Source organism: Equus asinus, chromosome 18 (assembly GCF_041296235.1).
Source record: "Equus asinus isolate D_3611 breed Donkey chromosome 18, EquAss-T2T_v2, whole genome shotgun sequence".
NCBI classification, from domain to species: Eukaryota; Metazoa; Chordata; class Mammalia; order Perissodactyla; family Equidae; genus Equus; species Equus asinus.
The window spans coordinates 33,185,304-33,210,372 of NC_091807.1; the positions used below are offsets into that span (position 1 = coordinate 33,185,304).

The window sequence follows — 25,069 nt, forward strand, 5'->3', positions numbered from 1 at the left end:
TGCCTTTATATTAATTTTCACCAGAGAAAAGTTCTTGCAAGACCAGATAACATTGGTCCCCTTAGAGTGATACAGTTCTGCTAAAATCAATGCTGGGGCTCACACAGAAGTTCGGTGGTGGTTGAGGCATCTAGTTGGAACCACTCGCAGTAGAACTTCTTTAGTCCAGCCTGGTGCAAAACGCTGGGGTCTCAACCAAATACTTTTCTTTCTTTCTTTCTTTCTTTTTTTTTTCCTGCTTTACCTCCCCAACCCCTACCCCCCCCCCCCCGGCCCCGTACATAGTTGTATATCTTAGTTGCAGGTCCTTCTAGTTGTGGCATATGGGACGCCCCGTCAACGTGGCCTGATGAGCGGTGCCATGTCCACGCCCAGGATCCAAACCCTGGGCTGCCGCAGCAGAGCACACAAACAACCACTCGGCCACGGAGCCAGCCCCTCTTTTTTCTTTTTTGAGAAAACATTTGGCCCTGCCCAGGGCCCCACTCTGGGCCACCATCTCCTGCATGTGACGGCTCACCAGGCAGGCACTGATGTCAGGTCCCCAAAATTTTCATCCAGAAAGCCAACTCTTTCATGTATATTTAGTACCTAAGCATATGTCTTATCTTTTTAATCCACAGTCTAGAATCCTAGCACTTCAGGAGATGATCAGAGGATTCATTTATGAATTGACAGCATTTGTCAGAAATTTGGAGAAACCTGATGGTTACAAGAGACACTGAACCCCGGGCTTTCCAAACCAGATTGATTATCAGACTCACCTGGGAGTTTGTGAAAATGCAGGTGCCTGGGCTCCTCTGCTGGATATTCTGAATCAGTGGGCCTGGGTGGGGGCAGGAATCTGTACTTTTGGAACAGCCAGATTATCTGCAGTACATATTAGTCACTCCCAGTCCAAGCTCTCTAAATCCAAGCCATGATTTAAGAGAGAATACCTAACAGCTGTGTATCTGGATTACATTATCCTAGCTTCCCACAGAAACCAGGCTTAAGGAGGCTCCAGTCATTCTTGTCAACATGAGGCATCCATTTGTAGACAATTTCTATACCTTTCATAAAACTAGCTAAAAGTATCAACCAGCATTTATATAAGAATCCATGTCAATTCTTCTTCCTAAACATGCCAGGAAGAGTTTACTTCTCAGATGGACATGGATGTTCCTTTTATCAAGTAAATGCTCTGCATCACCAGGTGTTTGTTTCCTGGCCTTCCAGGAAGCTCATGGATAAATTATTCCATCTGGGAAGTTATCCCATTTCAAAGGACCTGCTACATCCATTTCTGCCTTCTGACTTACAACCTCACCCTCACTTTAAAATGTTAAATTCTGTTTTTAAAAAGTGTTTATAACCACCTCTGCTAATTGAGGTATAATGTAAGCAATCCAGGAACTGAACAATCCCATAGCTTTGAACTCTCCAAAATGTTCTAGAAGCCAATATATAAAAAACAGAAATGTCAACTTTTGTTTGCAAAAAGAGGAAGAGACCTTGTTGACTTCAGTGCCATGATGTCTACAGAGAGGAGAGAGAAGAGGGAAACGGGGGTGGGAGAGTCACCTGGGGCAGGCTGGCATAGGGCAACACTCATTTTGCAGTCCCTTGGCCTTGAAGGCCCAGAAACCCGCTGTTAGACTGTACAAGGAGAGTGTCTATCTGTCATCTCATCCAAACTCCCAGATTAGTTTGTGCAACCCGGATTCCAGTTAATTTAGAATGAGAGTAAAAACTGCCTTTGAAACACACACGTTCATATGACCTGCTCATTCACGCCCAAAGGTTTCCAGGCTAATTGCCCATCCATCCTTTTCCATCGGCTGTCCCATTGCTCCCCCTTTGTGTCTCTACAGTCAGCTGTGAGTTTCTTTAGCTTGAATCCCTATATCCCAGAGCTGTTTATCCAAAACTGTCACCTGAAGCCCATTTTAAATGTCCGCTTCTCTTCAAATCCTTTGAGCCTTCAGATTCAAAATAAGCTCATCCTCAGAACTGTAAGAGCACACTGTTCCTTTCACACTCCTTGCACTTTATCTTTTTATTATAATTATTTGTGAACATGACTACAGGAGGCCAGAAGACAGTCTCTGGGTTTTATTGATGACTGAAACTCTAGAGGCCAAAACGGGGCCTGATACAGGTTACAGCTCTCAAATATTCGCTATACCAGTGAAACACTTGGTAGTCTTGGTCAGGTTTCAGAGTTACAGCCTCCCACCAGTCTTACAGGACAGCTCTTCTTTTCCCTTCCTGGACTGTAAATTCCCTGAGGGTAAGTCTGAGCTTCGCTCGCCACTGTGTATCCAGCGCGGGCATACGGTCCAGCACATAGCAGATGCTCAGTAAATATTTGCTAAAAGAATGAATCAACAAGGTAAAACGTGATTTAACTAATGGATTGATGAACTCACCCATTCTTCCACCCGTGCGTCGGTCCAGCAGGGAATTAGTGATTCTGACGACTCAGTGGCGCTGCACCACCCACTGCCTCCGGGCTGGGGCGGGGCGGCCTGTGGCTCCGCCCACGAGGAGGTGGGGCGTCCACGGAGCCCCGCCCACGCGGAGGCGTGGCCTGCGGCGCGCGGGAAGCGGCGCGCACAGCGGCGGGAGGTGGTGGCGCCGCTGACTTGCCGCGTCCCTTCAGGTACGGCTTCCCCGGCGCTGGGTCCGGCGGCCCCCGGGTCTCCCGGCCCCGCTAAGGCGAGAGGCTCTCTCTGAGGGCGGGCCATGGGGGCCCGGGAGAGCTCTGGAGGAGCGCGCGTTCAGGAGGCCGGTCTCCGTCCGGGCCCAGGCCCCGCGCGGCCTCCATCCCGCCAGGCCGGGTCGCGGCTTTCCGGGCCGAGCGCCCCGTCCCGTGCGGCTTCGGAAGGGGGGGTCCCCTCCCCCGGGCAGTCTCCTCCTTCTGGCGGCCCCCTGCCCCGGGCAGCCCCGCCCCTGGGAAGGAGGGGGTCCGCCGCGGCCCGGCCTCCAATCCCTGCGGCCTCCTCCCCGGAGCAGCCCCCTCCCCCTGGCAACCCCCTCCCTCGAGCAGCCCTCTCCTCCTGCAGCCCTCTGCCCTGGGCTGCCCTCTCCTGCAGTCCCCTCCTCCTGCAGTCCCTTCCCCCGGGCAGTCCCCTCCTCCAGGCCGCCCCTTCCCCAGACAGCCCCTTTTCCCCGGGGCTGCCGCAGCCCCCTCTTCCTACAGGCCCCTCCCCCAGGCAGCCCCCTCCTCCTGCAGTCCCCTCCTCTAGGCGGCCCTTTGCCCGGGGCAGGCGCCCCGGAGGCAGTCGGGCAGCTGGCCCGGCCCCTTGATCTCTTGCCTTGAGTGTTCCATTTTGTTTTTCCGGACGTAGCAGGAGAATAAACAGCCACGGCTCAGCGAAGCCTTTTAGGTGGACCTTGCAAGGTGTAATGTTAGAGGTCAGCATTAACATCCTTTCCCGATACAGCGTGTGCTTTTAATGGTTAGCAGGGTGTCTGGCTCGGAATAAGTGTTCAATAAACCTTTCCTGCTATAATATTCATTTCATTACCAACGATTTTTCAGCTTTCCTCTGTCTTTGGGAAAAAACAGTGCCCGAGGAATTATTTTTGCCGCTTCAAGACACAGGAGGATGAAAGTCATCACTTGCGAAATAGCCTGGCACAACAAGGAGCCGGTGTACAGCCTGGACTTCCAGCATGGCACGGCCGGGAGGATCCACAGACTGGCGTCCGCAGGGGTGGACACCACTGTTCGGGTAAGTGGGGCGGAGACAGAAAGGCACAGGCAAGCACTATTGAATCAGCATTCTTCATTCTTTGATTTAAAACGAATGTCAACAAATTCCAGCTACTTCCTCATCTAGCCCAGAGGGATAAATTCTCAGGGCCTTGAGTGATCAATGAAAGCAAAAGAGAGCGGCTTTCTTCGCTGGGTAATGTTCCACACGGTGATGTAACTGGATGCCCGTTATTTTGGAATCCTGAACCAGGTTCCTATTGGAGAACAATATGCACTAGAAGGAGGGAGGATAACAGGCAATGGGACTATTGGTTTATGTTTCAGATAGAAGTCCCTTCCTTTTACGTTGCAAAGGAAGAACTAAATTTTCTTCCTGAAAATAAGCGTAGGGTTGTTTTAATATGCACAATATGGTAGGTGCTCACTATGTGTTTCTCTGAATGAATGTTTTGCTATCGACAGATCTGGAAGGTAGAAAAAGGACCAGATGGAAAGGCCATTGTGGAATTCTTGTCCAATCTTGCTCGCCATACCAAAGCGGTCAATGTGGTGCGTTTTTCTCCAAATGGGGAAATTTTAGCATCAGGAGGAGATGGTGAGTATTGTTGTACTTCAGAATTCATTAGAAACCAGATCCCTGTGTGTCTCATGTTAAATAGTGAGATTTGAGCTGGATAGCTTTTTTATTTTAGAGGTTGCTTGACTCTCTGAATCTGCCATTTAGGTAGTTTAGTAAAATATTCTGGCGAGTGTGAGCGGATAGAGGACAGCAAGCTTAAACTGAGACCCGTTTGAGAATGGCCCCTTTCCCGCTTGCTCCCACTGGACTGTTTGGAAACAAGTAGGAAGGTGCTTGCCGTTCTGTCAGAGTCCCAAGGCAACTGTTCTGGCCTTGTGTGATTGTTAGTTTAGTTTCTGTAGTGATCACAGTCCGTTCCGTGTCTCTGTGTAATTAATTAATTAGTTGGCTTAGGGAGTATCATCTAAGTGGCGCTATAAATTATATTTGTTCCGTGGAAGTGGATTGATTCATATTTTTTGCTTGTGCTTGAATGGCGTAAAACTGTACAGACAAAGTAAATCTTTTCACCGTGTTTTAACATTAGTACAGTCTAGAAATCGGTACAAAATAAAACAGAAATCTCAGATTTTGTTAGAAGGAGGAAAAGAGACATGGTTGAGTTCGGTGCTGTGGTGTCGAGAGAGAGAGAGAGTGAGTGTGTGTGTAGTAGGAACATCCCCTGGAGGAGGCTGGCAGAGTGTCTTCTGTGAGGTTGCATGGGGCAGCAGTCATTTTGCAAAGTCCTTTGGCCTTGGATGCCCAGACACCTGCTGTTAGTCAGCACGTGGAGACTGTCCATCTGTCGGGGCTGGTCTCATCTCAGCCAAGCTCCCTGAGTAAGGTACACAACCAGGATCGCAGTTAACTTAGAATGAGAACGCATGTGTCCATACAGCCGGCTCATCCAGTCTCCTCCTATGAGTGTTCCTGAAAGGGAAGCTGAGTCACGGTCAGTAGGTTATGTGGTGGGCATGGAGTCAGTGTGGGGGGATAGAGCACTCAGACGCTCGATGATGTCAGGCTATGGTATCTGATACTTCCGTGATGATAATAGCTAACACATCTAGGGGCTTACCATGTGCCAGGCATTGTGTTATAAGTGCTTTATGCATATTAACTCACTTCATCCTCACAACCACCCTATGAGGGAGGTATACTGTTATTATTCCCATTTCACAGGGGAGGAGACTGAGGCCTCAAGATGGTAAGTAACTTGCTGAAGGTTACACAGCTAGGAACCATTTGCCAGCCCTCGCGTTGGTGGCTGTTTGTTGTTTTTTTGTTCCATTCAGCCATTTATAGGTTAGGCCTCTAGATTTGTGAATGTAGTCAGTCGCTTTGTGGTGGCGTTTTGCTAGCCTGAGACCCTTCTGTTTAAGGTGACTTTTGCATAGCTCTGATCTGATATGAGTTTGATTTTGTTTTACTTCAAAGGCAAACCTGCTTTTCCTGTCCTAATTCTTAGAAGTAAATCATCATGGCCATAGTGTCTATTTGAACAACATAAATATTTTTTAATACTCTAAAATTCTAGAAATGAAGAGGTGTGCAATAAAGCTTGGCTTATCTTTGATTGAATTGCTCCACAGATGCTGTCATTCTGTTGTGGAAGGTGAATGATAACAAGGAGCCAGAACAGATAGGTTTTCAGGATGAGGATGAGGCTCAGCTGAATAAGGAGAACTGGACTGTTGTAAAAACCCTGAGGTAATGTGGGAGGGACCACGGCCCTGATTCATCTTTACCATCTGAGTGCATTTGACTGATATGCATTTTGACTTTTATATCTAACTTAAAACTTTTACTTACGCAAGACAGAAATAAGAGAATAGTTTTAAAAGATAAAAACATGATTGAAATGGATTTTCTTAGTTTCTGCTATAAAATTTTTCTTAGTAAAACTGAATCACTTTTAAAGAAGCAGATATCCTTGAAGATAGTATATTATAATTATGGCTAATGAAGTTCTGGTGGAAATTTCTAGAATCCCATTCTAATGTAAGGTCCCTGAGTTTGCCTTTAAATTTTTGATAGTTTTTCCTTCCTTGAGACAAGAATTGCTTCTTCTCCACTTTTTCCTCTTTGGATTCTAGGGGCCACTTGGAAGATGTGTATGATATTTGCTGGGCAACTGACGGGAATTTAATGGCTTCTGCCTCTGTGGATAACACAGCCATCATATGGGACGTCAGTAAAGGTAGCTGATACGTTTTTGTTGTTATCGGGGGAAGGAATATTCTGTGTCTAAAAAACCTCCCCTGCTTTACCTTTAAAGGCAACAAGAAGAGTTCCTTTAGTGAACTAAAGTAGGTGGTTGGCTCAACAGGTCAGAGATTAGCCTCATATGCCGTGGATCCAGCTCAGTTTTAAGGGCCCCAACCAGAATGCATGAGGCTTAGCAGTGGTGTCATGAGTTAGTGGTGCTGAAGCAAGGTGAGTCTCACATCCTGGGGATGCAGACATGAGGGGCGAGGTCTGATTCCTGCCTTCGTGAGCTTAGGATCTCAGGGAGATTAGCAAGTCATTATTGTTAATGGAACATTGCGTGCTCATTGATGGGGTAGGTAGGATCAAGTTTCCATTTTAGGAGATGAAGGAAAGCCAGGGACATTTTGCAGGTTTTAGAGATCCTGTTCTCTAGTTGGGGAGAGAGCAGACGTGTGAGAAGTTGTAGCAGTATAAAAACAGCAGTGAAATGCCAAAAGCCAGTGGTGACTGTTGCCTAACAGCCGTGCAGTCCTCTGCTCCAGCGTGATGTGTTCTCCTTCACCCCCTGCTCTCCTCTGCTCTAATGTGCAGGCTGCCGGTTCTCCCACCCCCAGGTGCCCTGGCAGGAGTCCGGAGGTGGAGGGGCATTCCTGCCACAGCGCTGCGCCAGTCCACTTTTCATTCTCTCTGTAAAAGCCTCTCTTGTTTCTAGTTCTGTGCCACCCACCTAACCACCCTCTCTCTTGCCTCATCTCTCACACTCTTTCTAACCAGTCCCGACATTCAGCAAAACAGAGGACCAGTGTCACTGTCTTCCTCTCTACCCCAGATCTGGCCATTGTCCTGGATCATTTCTGCCTCCTTGTGGACAGTCTCCATCCAGTGCCCCCTGAAGCCAGTTGTAGTCACCTTGAACATTGCCAGCGTGCTGGGCACTATTTCGGGCAGTGGTAAAATACAGAAACAAAGTGGCTGCATTCTAGTGGGATGTCAGATGAATGTGCAAACAGGTTTAATGTAGCCTGTGGAAAGGGTTTGGATTCTATCTGAAGTGTGACAGCATGCTGCTGAAGGGTTTTGAGCGGTGGAGTAACCTGATTTTATTTACGTTTTAAAAAGATGTCCCTGGGTGGCACATGGCAAATCTATCTTTGGAGAACACAAGAGAAGAGAGGGAACCTGCTAGTGCTATAGAAGTAATTCAGGAGAGAAGTGATAATGGCTTGGGCTGTGGTGCTAGTGATGGAAGGGGTGAGAAAGGGTTTGATTAGGATATAATTTGAGGAAAAAGCTGATAGGATGATGATGCATTAGTGATAACGCCATGCTTTTTAATAACCAGGTGAATATTGGTGCCATTTCCTGAGATTAGGGACATGGTGGGGAAGGAGCAGTTTCGGCAGGGAGTGTGGAAGTCAGTGTCACATGCTGGATCTGTCATTTTTTAGGGGGGGGGAAGGCTTTCTTTTTTATTATATGTAACATAGGTAAAATTATTTAAAGTCAATAATTTTTTTTTTTTTTTGGTGAGGAAGATTCTCCCTGAGCTAACATCTATTGCCAGTCCTCCTCGTTTTTTGCTTGAGGAAGATCAGCCCTGAGCTAATATCTGTGCCAGTCTCCCTCTAATTTGTATGTGGAATGTCTCCACAGCATGGCTGATGAGTGGAGTAGGTCTGCACCCAGGATCTAAACCTGCAAACCATGGGCCGCCAAAGCGGAGTGTGCAGAACTTGAACCACCCGGCCACAGGGCTGACCCCTGAAGTCAGTAAATTTTTATTTAAGGAATTTCACGTGTTGTGAATTTCACATGTTCTAATGCCCATCACCTTAATTCCTCCAACGTTTGAGTCCTAATCCTCAAGATAGCCTTCTTAAAAAGAACTTTTGCCTAATCCAGAGTTGTCAGGCAGTCGGTCCACAGTTCTCTTAGCTGGGCTTCTTTGAAGACTTCCATGGTTTTAACTGCTCTGTCGGTGACATCTTAAGTCAGGTGTCCCGCTCTCCCACCAGAACCTTCACCTTCAGTTCTCTCACCACCTTTACTTCCTGCTCCTTTTCTTCCTAGAGCCCTCGGGTTCCCTGAGCTCCCTGTTTCCTGGTCTGTCAGCCCCTCTTGGCCTCTGTTATTTCCTCTGTCCAGCTTGCTCGCAAAGATGATCATTTATTAACCTTGTCAATTCCCTTGAACCCTTTTCTTCCATCTTACCCATCAAGACAAACCCCAACCCGGGACAGGGTTACAATGCCCCTTTTAGTTTCCTGGTCCCGGGCTGAGCCCAGCTGGTTAAACACCCGCCACCCTGCAGACTGAGCCACTACAGATTCTCCTCACCAGCCTCGGGTGGGGTCTCAGTGTCCCCCATCCCCTTTCACTCGTGACGTGAGACCCCCCTCCTGTTCTCTCAGTAGCTCCCCCAAACCTCCACAGCTCTCTCCGTAAGCCCTCTTGTTAACCCCAGCCACCTTAATCTTAGCAGACTCCCCGAGGAGAGTTTGAAGGACGTCAGGTGGAGCAGAGAGGGCGGGACGGTTAGCCTGGCACCTGTGCGTTCCGTTTTCCGTCTCTAGGTCCCTGGCAGCTTTGGTGGGGGGTGAGGACTGAATGCAGCAGGTTGAGTGAATGCAAGGGAGACAGTTGGAGAGTGAATGAGTGAGTGAGTGTAGACCACTCGCAGAGAAGAGGGTTTTGGATTTTGTTTTTTTTAAAAATGGCCAAGGCTTCCTAACTCCCTCCTCTGTTTATCCAGGTAATCGTTTGTGCTACTGGTTTCATCTTCCAAATATTTCCCCCAAAGTTCCTTTTCCATCCCTGTTAGCATTGCCCTGTTCCAGGCCCTCATCTCTCACCTGGTCTGTACACTTTTGGAAACTTCAGTTTCATCTTTATGATGCAGATCACTTCCCAGCTTAGAATTTTGCTGAAGTGTGTTCCTCTTAGCCCACATCTTGAATACACAGAGCCTTTTCCTTGTCCACAAAGGTCTCTGTGACATCCCACCTTTCCTCTTTGTCTTGCCCTCCTTGGACTCGCACCTTACCTGTTAGCAGTTCTCAGTGACTTATTGCTCCGTGTGCCCAAGCTTTTACCCCGTGGATTTGCTTAGAATACCTTCTTCTCCCCTTCGTTGACCCTCATCCTGCCTGACCTGGAGAACTGAACTCCGAGCTCATCTCCTTGCAGACCCTCACCCCGGCTTTGTTCACTGCCCATCTCCTCTATATCATGTTGCAGTGTGTTTGCCTGTCCATGGGTCCGTCTCTCCCACAAAGCTGTGAGCTCCTGGGGAGTGGGAACTGTGTGAAGTCATCTTTCTGTCCCCAGAGCCTGGCACAGGGTTAGCTACAGAGTGTCTCACTGACCGCCTGCTGAATTGTGGAATGGTAGAAAGGGAATAGTGTTTAAACTGTAGTTTATGCCCTTTGTGCTTGAGTAGGTTTTTGTAATGCTGTTGTGTGCTTTATTTGTAGGACAAAAGATCTCAATTTTTAACGAACATAAAAGTTATGTGCAAGGCATAACCTGGGATCCTTTGGGTCAGTATGTTGCTACCCTAAGCTGTGACAGGTACGTTGTAATTGGCGAGTTGTCTTCATCTCTGTTTGCTTGAAATTTTCTGTAGAGGTATTTTTATCACAACTTAACCAATATAAACCATAGTCTAGCTTTGATTCTTCTGTTCCTGTTTTCATATAAAGCATTTGTTTTACTGTTATTCTTACAACGTAATAAGAAGTTGGAAACTAATTAGGGCAAGTGCTAAACGCAAAGTTAGCCCTTAGTAAATCTTTATTGAATGGGTGAATGAAAGCAGAAAGAGCTTTGAATTACATTTGAATTTCAAGGGCAACTTTTAAAGAAAAAGTCTCTTATAAATATGACTTAAGCAAGAAGAGGTACCTAGTGGTAGGCTTGGACTATTTATTTCATTTTTTGATTATAGTTTACTATTAGAGTGATTTTAATGACTTCATTTAAGTTAATATAGAAATAAAATATTTTGTCCTTTTTGAAGGGAGGTCTTATTGCTGTGTTTACTGGTATAATTGCATTTAATTGCATTCCTAGAACAAAGAATTGGAAAAAAAAAATCAGGTGTCAGACATATTACTTATCAGTCAAAATAGTCCTTTTGAATACTTATCCACCTACTTTTTTTCTAAGATTGTCACCTGAGCTAACATCTGTTGCCAATCATTTTTTTCCCCTTCTTCTTCCCCAAGCCTCCCAGTACATAGTTGTAGATTCTAGCTATGAGTGCCTCTGGTTGTGCTATGTGGGATGCCACCTCAGCATGGCTTGGTGAGCGGTGCCGTGTCCGCACCCAGGATCTGAACTGGTGAAACCCTGGGCCGCCCCCCCAACTACTTTTACTTATAGCAAATTTAGTTTCAGATGGCCCTGGAATGAAAGCAATATGGAAGAGTTACTGTTTATTTCTCATAGATGCTTGTGTTATATGCCAGGTGTCATTTATTTTCTGATATCCATCCCTGTTTTAATCAGGCAATTAGGAGGGAAACAATCTGATAACTAGTGGGAATGATACGAATTACTAACAACCAAATTTACCTGCTGGGGTTTTCTTTACTCTTGTAAATTCTTCAGGGCGAGACCATTTAACACAAAATAAACAAATTGCCACTGGGCTGAATGTCCAAGACCTGAAAAATCAGGCCAGGCCTGAAGTACATCTTACTTGAGAAGTTGAAACATTCTGTGACAAATGAAATGATGACTGCTTTCCACTTCATTAGTGATATCCTCTAGGTCATTAATACTTGCTTCTGTCATAACTACTCAGTTAAGTGTGAAAGTCATTGGTAAACAGTTTTGCAGGCTGACAATTATGTAAACAGTCTTCAGTGTTGGTAATAAATTGTTTCTATGTGAAACAGAATTCATTTACTAGAAGAGAGAAATCAGACTTTTCTTCTTTATTTAGGATCCTGAGGGTGTACAGCACACAGAAGAAGCGTGTGGCTTTTAATGTTTCAAAGATGCTGTCTGGAATAGGGGCTGAAGGAGAGGTATACCATATTTTGACGTTTCATTTTAGCAGGACTTTAGTTGATACTTAGGAAGTCATGAGCTCCTTCGTGTCTTGCAGCTAAATCACTGGTCTCCAGGACCCCACGCCAGAACCACAATAAGACTTCCTCTCAGACAGTCAAGCCTCAGTTACTGTGGAGGGCTGGTCTGTCTGGAAACAGGGACATCTGGGGGCTGGGGGACAGCTGATCATGGAGGATAGTGGTTCCCAGCCCTAGTTGCACTGTGCAGTCACCTGAGCCCTACCTGCAGAGATATGATTCACTTGGCTAGAGGTAGGCAGGGCCTCTGGGATTCTGAGGTGCAGCAAGGGTCGAGCACTACCGACCTGGGAGGATCCCAGCTCTAGGCCACAGGAATGCAGGGGAGTTGAGCATGGGGTTGTCTGGCCACAGGCAGTCCACCGTCTTGGGAAGTAGATAGAGAACTCTGGTAGCAGACCGCAGGGACCCAGGCTTTGGGCTGGTATTCAGAAATAAGAAGGATTTTGACCCTTGAAAGAACTAGCTAATGAAAATAGGACCTGGTGCTAGAGGAATCAAGACTACTGAGGCAGCCACTGAGGTGAAAGGGAGCAAATCAGTTACTGGAACAAAAGACAGACGTGGTGTGAATCCAGTCCTGGGGCTGCAGACTGAAGCAGTGTGGCCCTCGAGCCGGCCAGCACAGAGCCGCCACATGCTTCCAGTAGGAGGAGTAGTGGTTCCTTGGGCTCTTTAGAATCAAATGCCTAATGTTTATAAAGTGTCGGTGAATGGTTTCACATAGTGTTCAAGAAATGTTGTTTGAAAAGATAATATGATTGCCAGTTTAATAACTGACTGTTTCTTTTTAAAAAGTGTTCATTCAGTTGGAAATTCTAAATGTATACACACAGATAACAAGCAGAGGGCTCCTAGTCATCTTGCTGCTTTCTTCCAGGCTCATTCCCCAGACAAACCACTGATGACAGTGTCGTGTGTGTTCTTACACAGGTTTTTTTTTTAACTAATTGTAGAAACACATAAGCACATACACGTCTACATAAACACATACACACTTAAATCTTTCCTTAAAAAAATGGGTGATCAGTTCATGAATGATTACTCTCGCAGTCTTGGATTATTTGATTTGTAATATGCTTCAGTTTCATTTATTATGTCAGGAATAAATGACAATGTGTAAAGAAAAGAATGTAGGAATTGATAAGCCTTTATTGTGAATGTAAAGATTTGGAATAATGTTTAAACTTTGTATACCACAGGCAAGAAGTTACCGGATGTTTCATGATGACAGCATGAAGTCGTTCTTTCGTAGATTGAGTTTTACTCCTGATGGATCTCTGCTCCTCACACCAGGTGTGTTTACCAAAGGTTTTCATTTAAAATCGGGTACCAGATGGGTGCCTGCTATCACCATTATTATTCTTTGTGGGGTTAACAAGTGCAGGAAAATGAGAAAACGAAGTTACAAAGATTGGAAAAGAAGAGAGCAAACTTTGTGATAGGATTATGTTTCTAGAAAATCCAAGAGATTTAAAAAGTACTATCAGAATAAAAAAACTTAATAGGTGGCTGGATATTGTGAAATACATAAAAACTTTTATCTTCTACACTATAATAAGTACTTAGAAACATAAAAAAGAAAATGATTCCATTCATTATAGTGCAAAACCCATAAAACATGGGACTACATGGGAAAAAATTTAATAAGAAAGGCACAAAGCCTTTATGAAGAAGACTAGAAGGTCATATTGAAGGTTATAAAACAAGTTCTGAACAAATGGAAAGATATTTTATGTTCTAAAAATTAACATACTAATTGATTTCCAATTAGAATCTCACTAGAGGTGTTTTTTTTTTTTAACTTGATGACGTCTCAGCTTTGTTTAGGAGAATAAATGCTGAAGAATAGTCAAAAAAAGTATGAAAAATAAGAGTGATACTTGAGCAGGCATTTGCCTGATTAGATGTCAGAAGATACTGGAGTGCTACTGTAATCAAATCAACATGGTATTGGTATACGAATAAACATATAGATTAGTGGACCAGAACAGAGAATCCAGAAATAGATGCTGGGATAGAAGGGAATTTAGTATATGACCTGGGTGGTATTTCTGTGGGAAAAATAGATTATTGAGTGAATGGTGCTGGGATGTCCAGCTGTGTGGAAGAAAATTAAATTGGACCCCTAACTTATGTATAAAAAATAAATCCCAGGTGAATTCAGTACTTAAATATAAAAAGTAAAAATGTAAATCTCTTGCAAGAAAATCTAGGAGGACATTCTAGGAATGGGGACCCAGAAGCTCTTAAATGATAGCCCTATCTGACTATAATTGGCTGTAGAACTTTTGTATAGCAAAAATACAGAAAGTAAAATCAGTAGACAAATGATGGAACTCGAAAATAATGTTTAGGATACAGGAGACAGAAAACTAATGTATATCATATACAATGACTCTTCCAAATTGACAAGAAGAACAAAAAATAGAAGAAAAGAAAAACCCAGAAGAAATAAAATGAGTGAAGAGCACAAAAGGGCAGTTCACAGAAGAACAAATCTCCGTGTTCAGCACACATGGAGAAAGGTTGAGAAACTCAATAATAGGGAAATACGAATTAAAGTGACGCACAATTAGGTATCTCTTTGTTCTTTTCAGACTGGAAAAAAGTGAAAATATCTATTGCCGATGAGCATGTGGAATGTGGGTGTTGCTATGGGAATAAGCATTGTGAGAGCCTTTTTGGAAAGTAGTCTGCTAACCATTAAATGCACCTACCCTTCAGCCAATCTGTTCCTCATCTGAGACTCAGTTCCTTAAGAAATGAAAACATAGTATGTAAGAGTATACATGTAAGGGTGTTTATTGCAAGCATTGTTTGTAGTTGTAAAAAGACAAAAACAAAACAATACTCATTAACGGAGGTTGGGTGAATGAAATGGTATTTTCATACCAGTGAATATTAGGCGGCTACTAAAAAAAGAATGTTAGTGCTGTGCAAGTTAACTTTCATGAGTGACTGAGAAAAGCAAAATAAGGAAAAGTGTAAATAATACCCCATTTTGTAAAACAGACTAAAAACACCTCACCATATGAGTGTACGTGCGATTGAGTCTTAACACATTGAGTGATTATGTGAGCAGGGAGGAAATGCAGAAATGACGTCATGGTTTGTTCAAATGGATTACTTGGGGATGGAAGGATGGGGTGAGATGGGGAGAGAAAAGAAAGACTACTGATACTGTCGACTGCCCTCCCCAGTCGATATGAAGTGCTCACATGTAAGATTATATATGTGCGTATGTGTCTGAAGACATATTAACATAAAGCAGGGAGACGTTTCCAAGAGCAGCTGTGTTTGACAGTCGTTCTCGGACGAGGTCTGACCTGCTTTAAGTACATCCCAGGGTGAGTGTAGACTAGCTGTCAGATGTGGGCCACTCCCCAGAGCAAAGTCCGCTTCTGCAGTTGGCTGGAGATTTCAGCAGAGGGCTAGGTCTCCTGGCAGCCTCCTGGCTCCATCAGGCAGATGGGAAGAGGCCCGAGTCTCAGCCTTTGAGTGGCAGCCGAGGTTGGAATCCAGGGAGAGTGCCGTGGCAGCTCCTCACAGGGCTTCAGCAGCAGCAGCTGGCTGGACTCTCAGAGGGCTTCTGGAGCAAGGGCTCCCCGCTCTGTGTTCTTGCTGCCCAGGCCTGGAAGCGGCTCTGGGGCGGCCGAGCCCCTCAGGTGAGATGACACACGGGTGGAAGTGGTGTAAGGGCTGAGCCCAGACTATGACGGGATGTTTGCGTTTGTCCTCCGTCACAAAAACATTGTCCAGGGAATACATCTATCGGGGAAAATATTTTACAAATACTTGATTGCTCTTGGGTTTTTGCTGGTGAACTGTGTAATGAAACAGTCTTCCCTTCCTCTTCCTCCTTCCTTCCTCTGCCTTCCCAGCTGGGTGCGTGGAGTCTGGTGAAAATGTAACGAATACCACTTATGTTTTCTCCAGGAAAAATCTTAAAAGGTATGCACTTGAAGACGTGTTTGAAATGTCTCCCCTTTCTTTTTGCTTTCATTGAGTAACAGTGCCTCTTCCTAAAACCATGGTCAATCTTTCAGGCCTGTTGCTCATCTTCCGTGTCCTGGAAAAGCGACGCTTGCTGTTCGCTGCTGTCCCGTCTACTTTGAGTTGAGGCCGGGGGTGGAAACAGGTACGTTGGAAGCGCAGGGGCTGTGCTATGTTTTCTCTCTGGGGCAGGTCACCAGGTGGGATGGTGATTTGGATTTTGACTTGTGGGGAAGGTGAGTATGTGGGTTTGGTTCATTTTAGTTACTCTTAAGAGCTGGAACAAAGGCTGACGTCTCCAAACTGTGTGTCAGTTTTTTTGCGTTGTCTGGAATACACTGTCTTTGCTTAAAGCAACTTTACAGGAATAAAAGTACTAGTATTGTTTTTCTACCAAACCAGGTTGAATGTCATTCATTATCGATTTCTTTTGCCATAAAATAACGTATGAATTGGATTTTTGTTTTTTAATTTTTTTTCTCCACTGGCTGCTTTTAGTATTTTTCCCTTTATCAGTGACTTTAAGCAGTCTGATTATGATGTGCCTTGAGGTAGTTTTCTTCATGTTTCTTGTGTTTGGGGTTCATTGAACTTTTTAGATATATGAGCGTATAGTCATCAAATTGGGAGATTTCAGCCATTATTTCTTCAAACATTTTTTCTGTCACCCCCTCTCTCTCCTCTTCGGGGGCTCCAACTACACATGTTTAGGCCATTTGAAAGTACCTCCCATCTTAGTGATGCTGTTTACTTTGTGTAATCTGCCCTTGGTGCCATCAGTGTATTTTCCGTCTGTGACGTTGTAGTTTTCATCTCTAGAAGTTCAGTTTGGGTCCTTCTTACATATTCCGTGTCTCTATTTAACATGCTCCATCTTTCCTCTTGCTGCTTGAGCATGTGGAATAGTTTTTTTTAAAGATCTTATTTCTCCTTTTTCTCCCCATCTCTCCCAGTACATAGTTGTATATTCTAGTTGTGAGTGCCTCTGGTTGTGCTATATGGGACACTGCCTCAGCATGGCCTGATGAGCAATGCTAGGTCCGCACCCAGGATCCAAACCAGCGAAACCCTGGGTCGCCGAAGTGGAGTGCGAGAACTTAACCACTCGGCCACGGGGCCGGCCCCATATACTAACTCTTTTAATGTCTTTGTGTACAAAGGGTTGGTTTTGATTCTTTTTCTCCTCACTGTGGGTCATATTTTCCTGCTCCTCTGCATGCCTGGTAATTTTTTATTAGGTGTCAGACAGTGTGAATTTTACTTAGTGGATGCTGGATATATTTTATTCTTACAGATATTCTTGAGCTTTGTTCTGGGATGCAGTGAAGCTTTTTGGAAACGTTTGCTTCTTTTTTTTTTTCTGTGAGGAGAATTAGCCCTGAGCTAACTACTGCCAGTCCTCTTTTTGCTGAGGAAGACTGGTCCTGAGCTAACATCCGTGCCCATCTTCCTCTACTTTATATGTGGGACGCCTGCCACAGCATGGCTTGCCAAGCAGTGCCATGTCCGCACCCAGCATCTGAACCAGTGAATCCCAGGCTATTGAAGTGGAACGTGCGAACCTAACCACTGCGCCACCGGGCTGGCCCTGGAAACGTTTGCTTCCGATGGGTCTTGTTGTTGGGCTTTGTTAGGTGCAATCACAGCAGCATTTATTGGGGCTGATTTCCCCACGACTGAGGCAGAGCCCTCTGAGGATCCTAATCGATACCCCGTGAAACAGGGAGGTTTCCACCCTGGCTGGTGGGGACATACACTGTTTCTGGCCATGCATGAGCTTCAGGGACTGCTCTTTCTTTCCTGTAGTCCTTGCTCTGGCCTTGGGTCATTTCCTCGTACGCTCGTGCTGACCAGAGCCCAGCAGAAGACTCCGAGAGCCCAGCAGAAGACTCCGAGGGCCCCACAGGGCTCTGTGGCTCTCCCGCCCCTGCTCCTCCACCCCGTGAGCCCCAGCTGCCCTGGCCTGCCTGGACTCCCAGCTCCATCTTCTCAGCTCAGGGCGGCTGCTGGGCACTGCCTGGCTCCCTCCACCTTTGCTGGGCCTGGAAACCCCAGGCAGTGAGCGGAGGCAACTGTGGGATTCGCCTTGTTTGTTTCCCATCTCTCAGGGATCACTTTCCTTCATTGCCTGATTGTCAGTGTCTTAAACAATGTTGTTTCATGTGTTTTGCCTGGTATTTTAGTAGTTTCAGGTGGGAGGGTAAATTGAGACCTGTTACTCCATGGCTTGAAGCAGAAGCTGTTTTAACGTTTAATCCTTTATGTGAGTGAAGATGCTGTGACTATATAGTGTTTTTGTGTGTGTAAGGAAGTTTGGCCCTGAGCTAACATCTGTGCCAGTCTTCCTCTATTTTATGTGGGACACCACCACGGCATGGCTTGACAAGTGGTGCTAGGTCCGTACCTGGGATCTGAACCTGTGAACCCTGGCCCGCTGAAGCGGAGCACGCAAACTTAACCACTGCACCGCCAGGCTGGCCCCTTAGTTAACTTGAAAGAGCGTTAAAATGCTTCTTGATAAAATGTTTCCATGAGACTCTTATTTTTCCTTATCAGAAAGCGACCCCTCAGGTTGACTCTCCTCTTTCCCACATCTTTTCTTTTCTCTTCTTTTGGGACCTCAGGTGCCTGTGATTCTTGGATCATGACACTGTGTCCTCATTGGCTCATGCATGGTTCTGCTTTATTCACATATAAAATAATAGAACTGAATTCTTTTGTAAAGCAGATAGCAAACTAGTCTTTAGTAAAATTATGTCATTGATGTCCCATGGAAGAGGGCTTCTGGGGGGAATTTTTTATTTGTTTCCTTTGGGAACTCTGTTTTCGCTTGTTTCACTTCCCTTTCTTTGTCCCTGTTCCCCAGATGCAGACGGACCCCCACAGGAGGCAGGTGTGGAGCTGGTGAGCCTGCCCTACCGCTTGGTGTTTGCTGTGGCATCTGAAGACTCTGTGCTCCTGTACGACACCCAGCAGCTGTTCCCTTTTGGTTATGTGTCTAATATACATTACCACACTCTGAGTGACCTTTCCTGGTGAGTGGCTGGGGCAGAGGAAGGGGGATGGGGGAGCCACTATGCACATTACCCTGGAGGAGACGCTTGGGTCAGGGAGCCTGTCATCACTACAGGTGGCTTTTTTGGCCCTTATTTACCAATTTTTTTAAGGGAATCAACATGAGGAGGAAAACCACTTCTAATTTGCCGCGACACTGCTTCCTGTTGTAATGGCAGTGGGTGCTCATGCTGCGCACTGTGCCCTGTGGGGTTTGTCTAATTCTCATACACTGAGGGCAGCCCCGTGGGCTCCCTGGTCATTTGGGATCTTGCCAGGCCCTCCACGAGGAAGCCCACACCTGAAGCCCCTGCTGCTCACAAAGGGAGGGGCCCCAGAACCGTGCCTATCCTGAGGCTTGCCTTGCACTCGCCTTTCTGCATGAGGTCCTCAGCGCCCCGGGTCCCATTCAGACTCCACGGCCTGCTGGGCTCAGCTCAAGCTCCAGCCGAGGCCTGGCCCCCCCCCACCCCATCTACTTCTTGCTCTTTTTCTCTTAATTTTCTTTTTACCTTGGGAAAAAAAAGATCATCTCACCTTAATTCAGGTGACTTTGACGACAGTGCAGAGATGTTGCGGTGCCTTCGAAGATGAAGGTGGGCTGGGGAAGGAAAGAGTGAGTGAGGAGCTCGCACAAACCTTTCTGAGTCACAATTTTTTCCCTGACTGTTGCCTTCAAACAAAGCTTGTGATTTTGCTTGAATTTCCATTTTCTAACTAGTAATGAGAGTGTTAGGAGTGGCCTGTAGATTTTGGTAAGGTTTCTAACTTTTTCTCCTATTTTGGGAACAAAGGTCCAGCGATGGGGCCTTCCTGGCCATTTCTTCCACGGATGGTTATTGTTCATTCGTGACATTTGAGAAGGATGAACTTGGAATACCTTTGAAAGAGAAGCCAGTTTTGAGCGTGAGAACTCCTGATACAGCAAAGAAAACTAAGAGCCAGACACCCCAGGGGTCTTTGCCAGGACCCAGGCTGGCAGAGGGAACCCCCACCAGCAGAACCCAAGACCCCAGCAGTCCGGGTACACCCCCCCCTCAGGTGAAACAGTCTCCAGCCTCAACAGCGGCCAAGGACACCCCTGGGACTGCTCCCAGTGCCAGAAGCTCCTTGCCAGGATCTTCAGAGGAGAAGAGCCTGCAGCCCAGCAGTCAGAATGTGAAAGCCCACCCGTCCCGGAGGGTCACTCTGAACACACTGCAGGCCTGGAGCAAGACCACACCCCGGTAAGACTTCTGATGGAAGAGGAAATTGTTATTGCAATTGAACACAAAATGCGGACTGAGCGCCCCCAACCTTTCGTAGGTGAAATTCCACCCAGCAGGTACTCGTACTGCCGCCAGAGAGAGTTCTTAACGTCAAATCTGAGAGGGCCACTGCCCTGCTTGGAGACCTCTGTGGGTCCCCGTCTCCTACCTGTCGGATAAGGTCCAGACTCGTGTCCACAGCACGTGGATGGACTGGTTGCAGCCTGCCACCCAGGACTGTGGCCGCTCACTCTCCTTCACTCTGTGTGCCTTAATCTCCAGCCCGACTCTGAAAGTCGGGTTCCCAGACATACTCCACCCTGGAGCCTCTGTGCCTTTGCCTACCTCCGGGAAGCCCTGGACCTCTGCTCCCCTGGGTGACACTGGAGTCCTCCTGAAAGACCCATTTGGCTGTCCCTTCAGCCCTTTTCTCTGTCACAAACACATCACATTCAGTAGCTGGTGTTGGGTTTATACCTCTGTTTCCCCTGTTAGATTAAAAGGCCCTTAAGGCAGGAAGCTTGTCCCCAGTCTTTATCTGTGTTCTCTCGCCTGGAAGAGTAACAAGCACTTCACAATAGGTAGGAATCCAAGGAGGGTGTACTTGAGGCAAGTTTTGTCCCGTCCAGCAGACTTGCTCGTGGTGGTATGGCTGGTCTGATAACAAGAGTCTCCAGGTGATGCCCCAGTTGTGTGCTTCCATGTTCACGTCGGTCTGCTCATTAACACGGCCGAGTTCCTGCTGGTGCTGCAGACGGGACTGCTTAACACAGTCCCCTGTCACCCAGCAGTAACCTCCAGCTTCCTTTCCCTTGGAACTGAGAGAGAAGTTATCCCCTCCGACTCTGTATGAGGCCTTCTCCAGAGTCCTTCCACCTCTAACCTTCCCGATAATCTACACTGGGAGGCGGCCTGGGGTGGGGGTGACGGAAGATGATAGAGGCACTGTCATCTCTCACGTTTTCTGTTGCGTTCACTTGACTTCATCGGCAGATCCATAGCATGGCTTGGGTGTAGTGTTTGGCTCTTTTTGAGTCTCTGATTTCTTTCCGCAGGCTAGCAAAGGTTTTTTTTTTTTTTTTTTTTTAATTTTCCTATTTGTTTTTAGGTGGGGGAAGCAAGTGTGAAGCTGTTCTTTGAAATATTCTTGGCATTCAAGTTTTTCCCCTCTTAATTTCTTGCAAGCTCCTTGCAGTTTTAATCGTTTTTTTGAAAAAATAATAGTTGTTGAAAGTTGACTGTGATTTTAAAAAAGAATTATCTATGTTTTGGAGCTGTCCATAGTAGAAACAATGTCTGAGGACCTTTTCTATGCAGCATCCAGCCAGGTGTTCAGCATACCACTGGTAATTAACAAAACATGGGCTTTGAAACTCTTGGATGACTGGTTAAAGTCTAAGTTGACTACTATAAATGTGATAGTTTAAGTAGTACATGAACATAATCCTTAGTTACTACATAAGTGGGCACATCAACATTATATTTAATGCCTTGCATGATATGATCAGCTGAAAATTTTAACTATTTCCTTTGGTTAGTTTTGAAATTGGTATACATGAACAATTCCTATGACACTATTGAGCCATGTACCCATTTTCTTCTTCTTTTTTTAATCAAGGAGAATAAACTTAATACCCTTAAAGACAGACACTCCACTGAATTCTGTACCAAACAGTATAATTTCCACCTCTGCCACAGAAGAAGTTCAATCAGGTAAGTTATGCTGTTATTGGTTTAATGTAATTAAAGAGGGAATATCTTCTCTTTTGTTCCTTTGGAAATTCACACCACCTAATTTTAAGTGAGTTCTGAGGGAGCAAGGATGCATCTTACTAGACCCGTCATTTAAACTCACTGGGTGCCTACTGTTCTCAGTGGGGAGACGACCTTCCGGTGGAAGCCCTCACTGTGAGGTCGATGGTGCGTCCAGGAGATGCTATAGTCAGAATTCTCAGCCTCAGCACTGCTGACAATCTGGGCTGGAAAATTCTTTGTTGTGGGAGCTGTCCTGTGATTGTAGGATCTGGGTGCTGGTACCTCCCCACTCTTGACATTCTAAAATGTCACTCAATAGCACAACCAGAGGCACTTACAACTAGAATGTACAACCATATACCGGGGGGCTTTGGGGAGAAGAAGAAGAAGAAGAAGAAGAAGAAGAAGAAGAAGAAAAAACAGAAGAAGATGGGCAACAGATGTTAGCTCAGATGCCAATCTTTAAAAAAACAAAAGTCACTAGACATTGCCCATGGGCCGGCCCGCTGCTGAAGCGGTTAAGTACATACATTCCGCTTCAGCGGCCTGGGGTTCGCTGGTTCAGATCCTGGGTGTGGACATGGCACCGCTTGGCAAGCCATGCTGTGGTAGGCATCCCACATATAAAGTAAAGGAAGATGGGTATGGATGTTAGGGCCAGTCTTCCTCAGCAAAACGAGGAGGATTGGCAGCAGTTAGCTCAGGGTTAATCTTCCTCAAAACAAAACAAAACAAAAAAACAAAAGACATTGCCCACTATCCCTTGGGAGGTGGAATGGCCCCTGGTTGAGAACCACTGGTATAGATCCTTCCCCTTATTTCCATATACGACCTCGATGGGCAGTTCACTGCCTTGTCTGGGCACAAAAGTTGTTTTGTAAACATCTGCTCTTAAAGAAGTCTTCACTTACTTGCCAACCTGTGTGTGTTAATGTTTCAGGGATGCCTGGAGACCCTCAGGGCAGTCCTCCGGAGCCAAAGCGGCCCAGACTCAGTGAACACAAAGAAGGCCCCCAGGGTCAGGACCCTTGAGGAGACCTGTCTTGTGCTTGAAGGCTGCCAGGTCTGGGACCCCCATGCCCACAGGGAAGGGGCCTGGGCTGAAAACACCTGAGACCAGTGACATCAGATGGAGCCTGAGGGACACTCGTAAATCGATTTCTGTAACGGGAGATTCACAAGCACTGGTTTTTCTCCAGAAATATCTGGTATTCAGTATACGTTTTTACCTCAGAGATGTGAACATTTAGTAGACTAAATCCTCTTTTTGATGAGTTTCTGAAACTGGAACAGTTCACCATTATCTAGTGTGAAAATCAGTAAATCTTCCCTTGAAATATTTGGATGGAGGTACAGACACTTTATGGGTGGAATCCTAATGCTGGAATTATCAGAGAAGGTGATTGGAGAAGGTCGAATTTTAGAGTGTATGAATGATTATTAGATTTAGCTTCTAAATAGTTGATTAATTTTTGGAACTTTGTTATGTTTGCTTTCTGATCTTAAAGGTAATAATGCTCATTGTAAAAAGTAGAGTGAAGTAGGAAAAAATAGGCTGGAGGTGAGAATCACTCATTGTCATCTCAGCACAAGGAGGAACCTTGTTGCTGTTTTGGCGTATTTCCTTCTTAACATTTCTATGGTTCTAATTTTTTTTTTTTAAAGGGAGATAGTTGAGATTTTACTTTAGATAGAATTTGATATCCAAATAGGTTAACTTTTTAGATTGATTTTTCAAAGCAAAAAAAGGAACTTTACTTAGCCGTTTACGCCTCTGCCTTTGCTTTCTCTGGTCCCTGGGGCGAGGACCTGTTCTCTTTCTCTGTTGGGCGTAAACGTGAGACATAAAGCGCTGCTGTTGGCTGAGGAGGCAGTCACACGTGGAGCCTCCTCCTAGCTCAGGGACCCTGCGTCGTGTGACTGAGGGGCTGGTGGTCCTCTGGCAACTGGCTGGAACCTGGTTTAGAAACTGCGCAGGTGCTTCACATTGAGAAGGGCCTTAGAGTTGAATTTCGTGATGCTCACTGGCTGTCAGTTTGGCCTAATGAACATGATGAGTCATGAGGGTTCTCTACTCGGGCTTTCTTCCCATCTGAGAGAGATCAAAGTGTCCAGGACCCACCAATCAAGTCTCTGACAGGAAGCTGGCTGAGGAGTGGAAGAATGTGCTCTTTCTCATTCAACTCAGCAGCAACAAAGAGAAGAATTTGATGCTTCTTTCCATTTGTTGCTTAATCCACAACCTGGTTAACCAGAAAAAGAGTTTGCCTTCCAGATGGGAAAGTGGCAAACTGGGGATAATTTCCAGTGTAGAGAATTGGAAGGTGAATAGATGCATAGCTGTAATAATGCAGGTGTGGGTCACATTCACTATGAAGAGATTTTAAAATGCCAAATAGTATCTGAACCGGTGGATTGAAATTACCCAAAAAGCCGACAGAAATGCTGATGCCTGGTTCTGCCTCCAGAGGGTCTGGCCTGATTGGTCTGGGGCATGATCCGAACATCAAGATTCCCTTAAAGCTCCTCCACTAATTCTGATGCGCAGCCAAGATTGGGAAATCCTAAAAGAAAAGCTTTCCCCGGATCTGGCCTCTTCTGGTTAAATGCTTTCCCACTGGAAGCTTTTTCTTGCTTATCTCTGGTTCAGAATCGCAGAAAACCAGCTCCTTTACCAGGGCTGCCAAACCAAAAGGATGGTGTGTGGGAGATGTCGCTTTTCAGAGAAAAGGATGGTTTGAAGCTTCCTTTGGCTGGAGTGAGGTGTATTTTGTAGTCGTTGGCCCCTGTGCAAACCAGCGTGATGAGGGCTTCTCAATGGGAGGGCCTGCCTCCCTTACACACCTGGTCAGGCGTGATGCTCGGTTCTACACAGCCGTCTCTGGTGCAGCAATAGCAGGAGGGGGGGAGGCAGGGCGCACCTTCGGCCTGAAGCATGTATTTATGGACCTGACTCCCTGCCCCTTCGTCAGCTGTCACCTCGAATATAAATGACAGAATCAGCAGTAAAAGCCCAGGTGATGGTGTGTCAGTGTCCTGATCGATGCCGCCTGCTTCGCTCCCGGTGGGTTACTGGGAAGCCTTCTGCACAGGGAGCCCCCCTGAAGCTGGGGCGGTATCCAGTATCCCCTCCACAGATGGCCGAGGTCTGAGGGAACTTTCTCACCATTCTGGAGTCATCGTTGGGTGGGGTGTGTGGGTGTTTTGCACAGTGTGGCCGGGGACCGCGGGCAGCTCTGCTCTCAGGTCTGGATCCCTGCTGCTAGGTGGCCAGAAGCAGGTGAGGCTTGCCGAGACTGCTCAGGAGATCCTGATGTGCGTTCCCTGGCATCTGGGAGTGTAACGGTGGGGACCGGGGTCTGCCCCTCACCTGTGTGTCTGACGGAGGAGAGCTGGTGGGGTTGTCTGGGCAGCGTGAGGAGAGGGGGCAGGAGAGGGTGAAGCCTCC

At 46.2% G+C, this 25,069-nt stretch overlaps 2 protein-coding genes across 3 annotated transcripts; both read left to right on the forward strand.

Moving 5' to 3' along the window:
• The first annotated feature begins 2,538 nt into the window (after nucleotides 1–2,538).
• CHAF1B (chromatin assembly factor 1 subunit B) lies at nucleotides 2,539–24,649 on the forward strand. 2 transcript variants are annotated; one of them, XM_014841596.3, is made up of 14 exons: nucleotides 2,539–2,644; nucleotides 3,527–3,719; nucleotides 4,166–4,298; nucleotides 5,855–5,972; nucleotides 6,359–6,462; nucleotides 9,947–10,043; nucleotides 11,422–11,506; nucleotides 12,772–12,865; nucleotides 15,454–15,523; nucleotides 15,619–15,710; nucleotides 18,432–18,600; nucleotides 19,414–19,845; nucleotides 21,485–21,579; nucleotides 22,562–24,649. In XM_014841596.3, exons 2-14 carry the CDS (start codon nucleotides 3,594–3,596, stop codon nucleotides 22,651–22,653), a joined length of 1,707 nt encoding a protein of 568 aa, XP_014697082.1. In that variant the 5' UTR covers nucleotides 2,539–2,644; nucleotides 3,527–3,593; the 3' UTR covers nucleotides 22,654–24,649. The 2 variants fall into 2 exon arrangements, with proteins under 2 accessions (XP_014697082.1, XP_014697083.1); XM_014841597.3 differs by lacking the exon at nucleotides 2,539–2,644 and adding an exon at nucleotides 3,147–3,399.
• Nucleotides 2,728–3,291, forward strand: LOC139040955 (proline-rich proteoglycan 2-like). Its single transcript, XM_070488654.1, has one exon. The coding sequence runs from the start codon at nucleotides 2,728–2,730 to the stop codon at nucleotides 3,289–3,291; it is 564 nt and encodes a 187-aa protein (XP_070344755.1).
• Nucleotides 24,650–25,069: the final 420 nt, after the last annotated feature.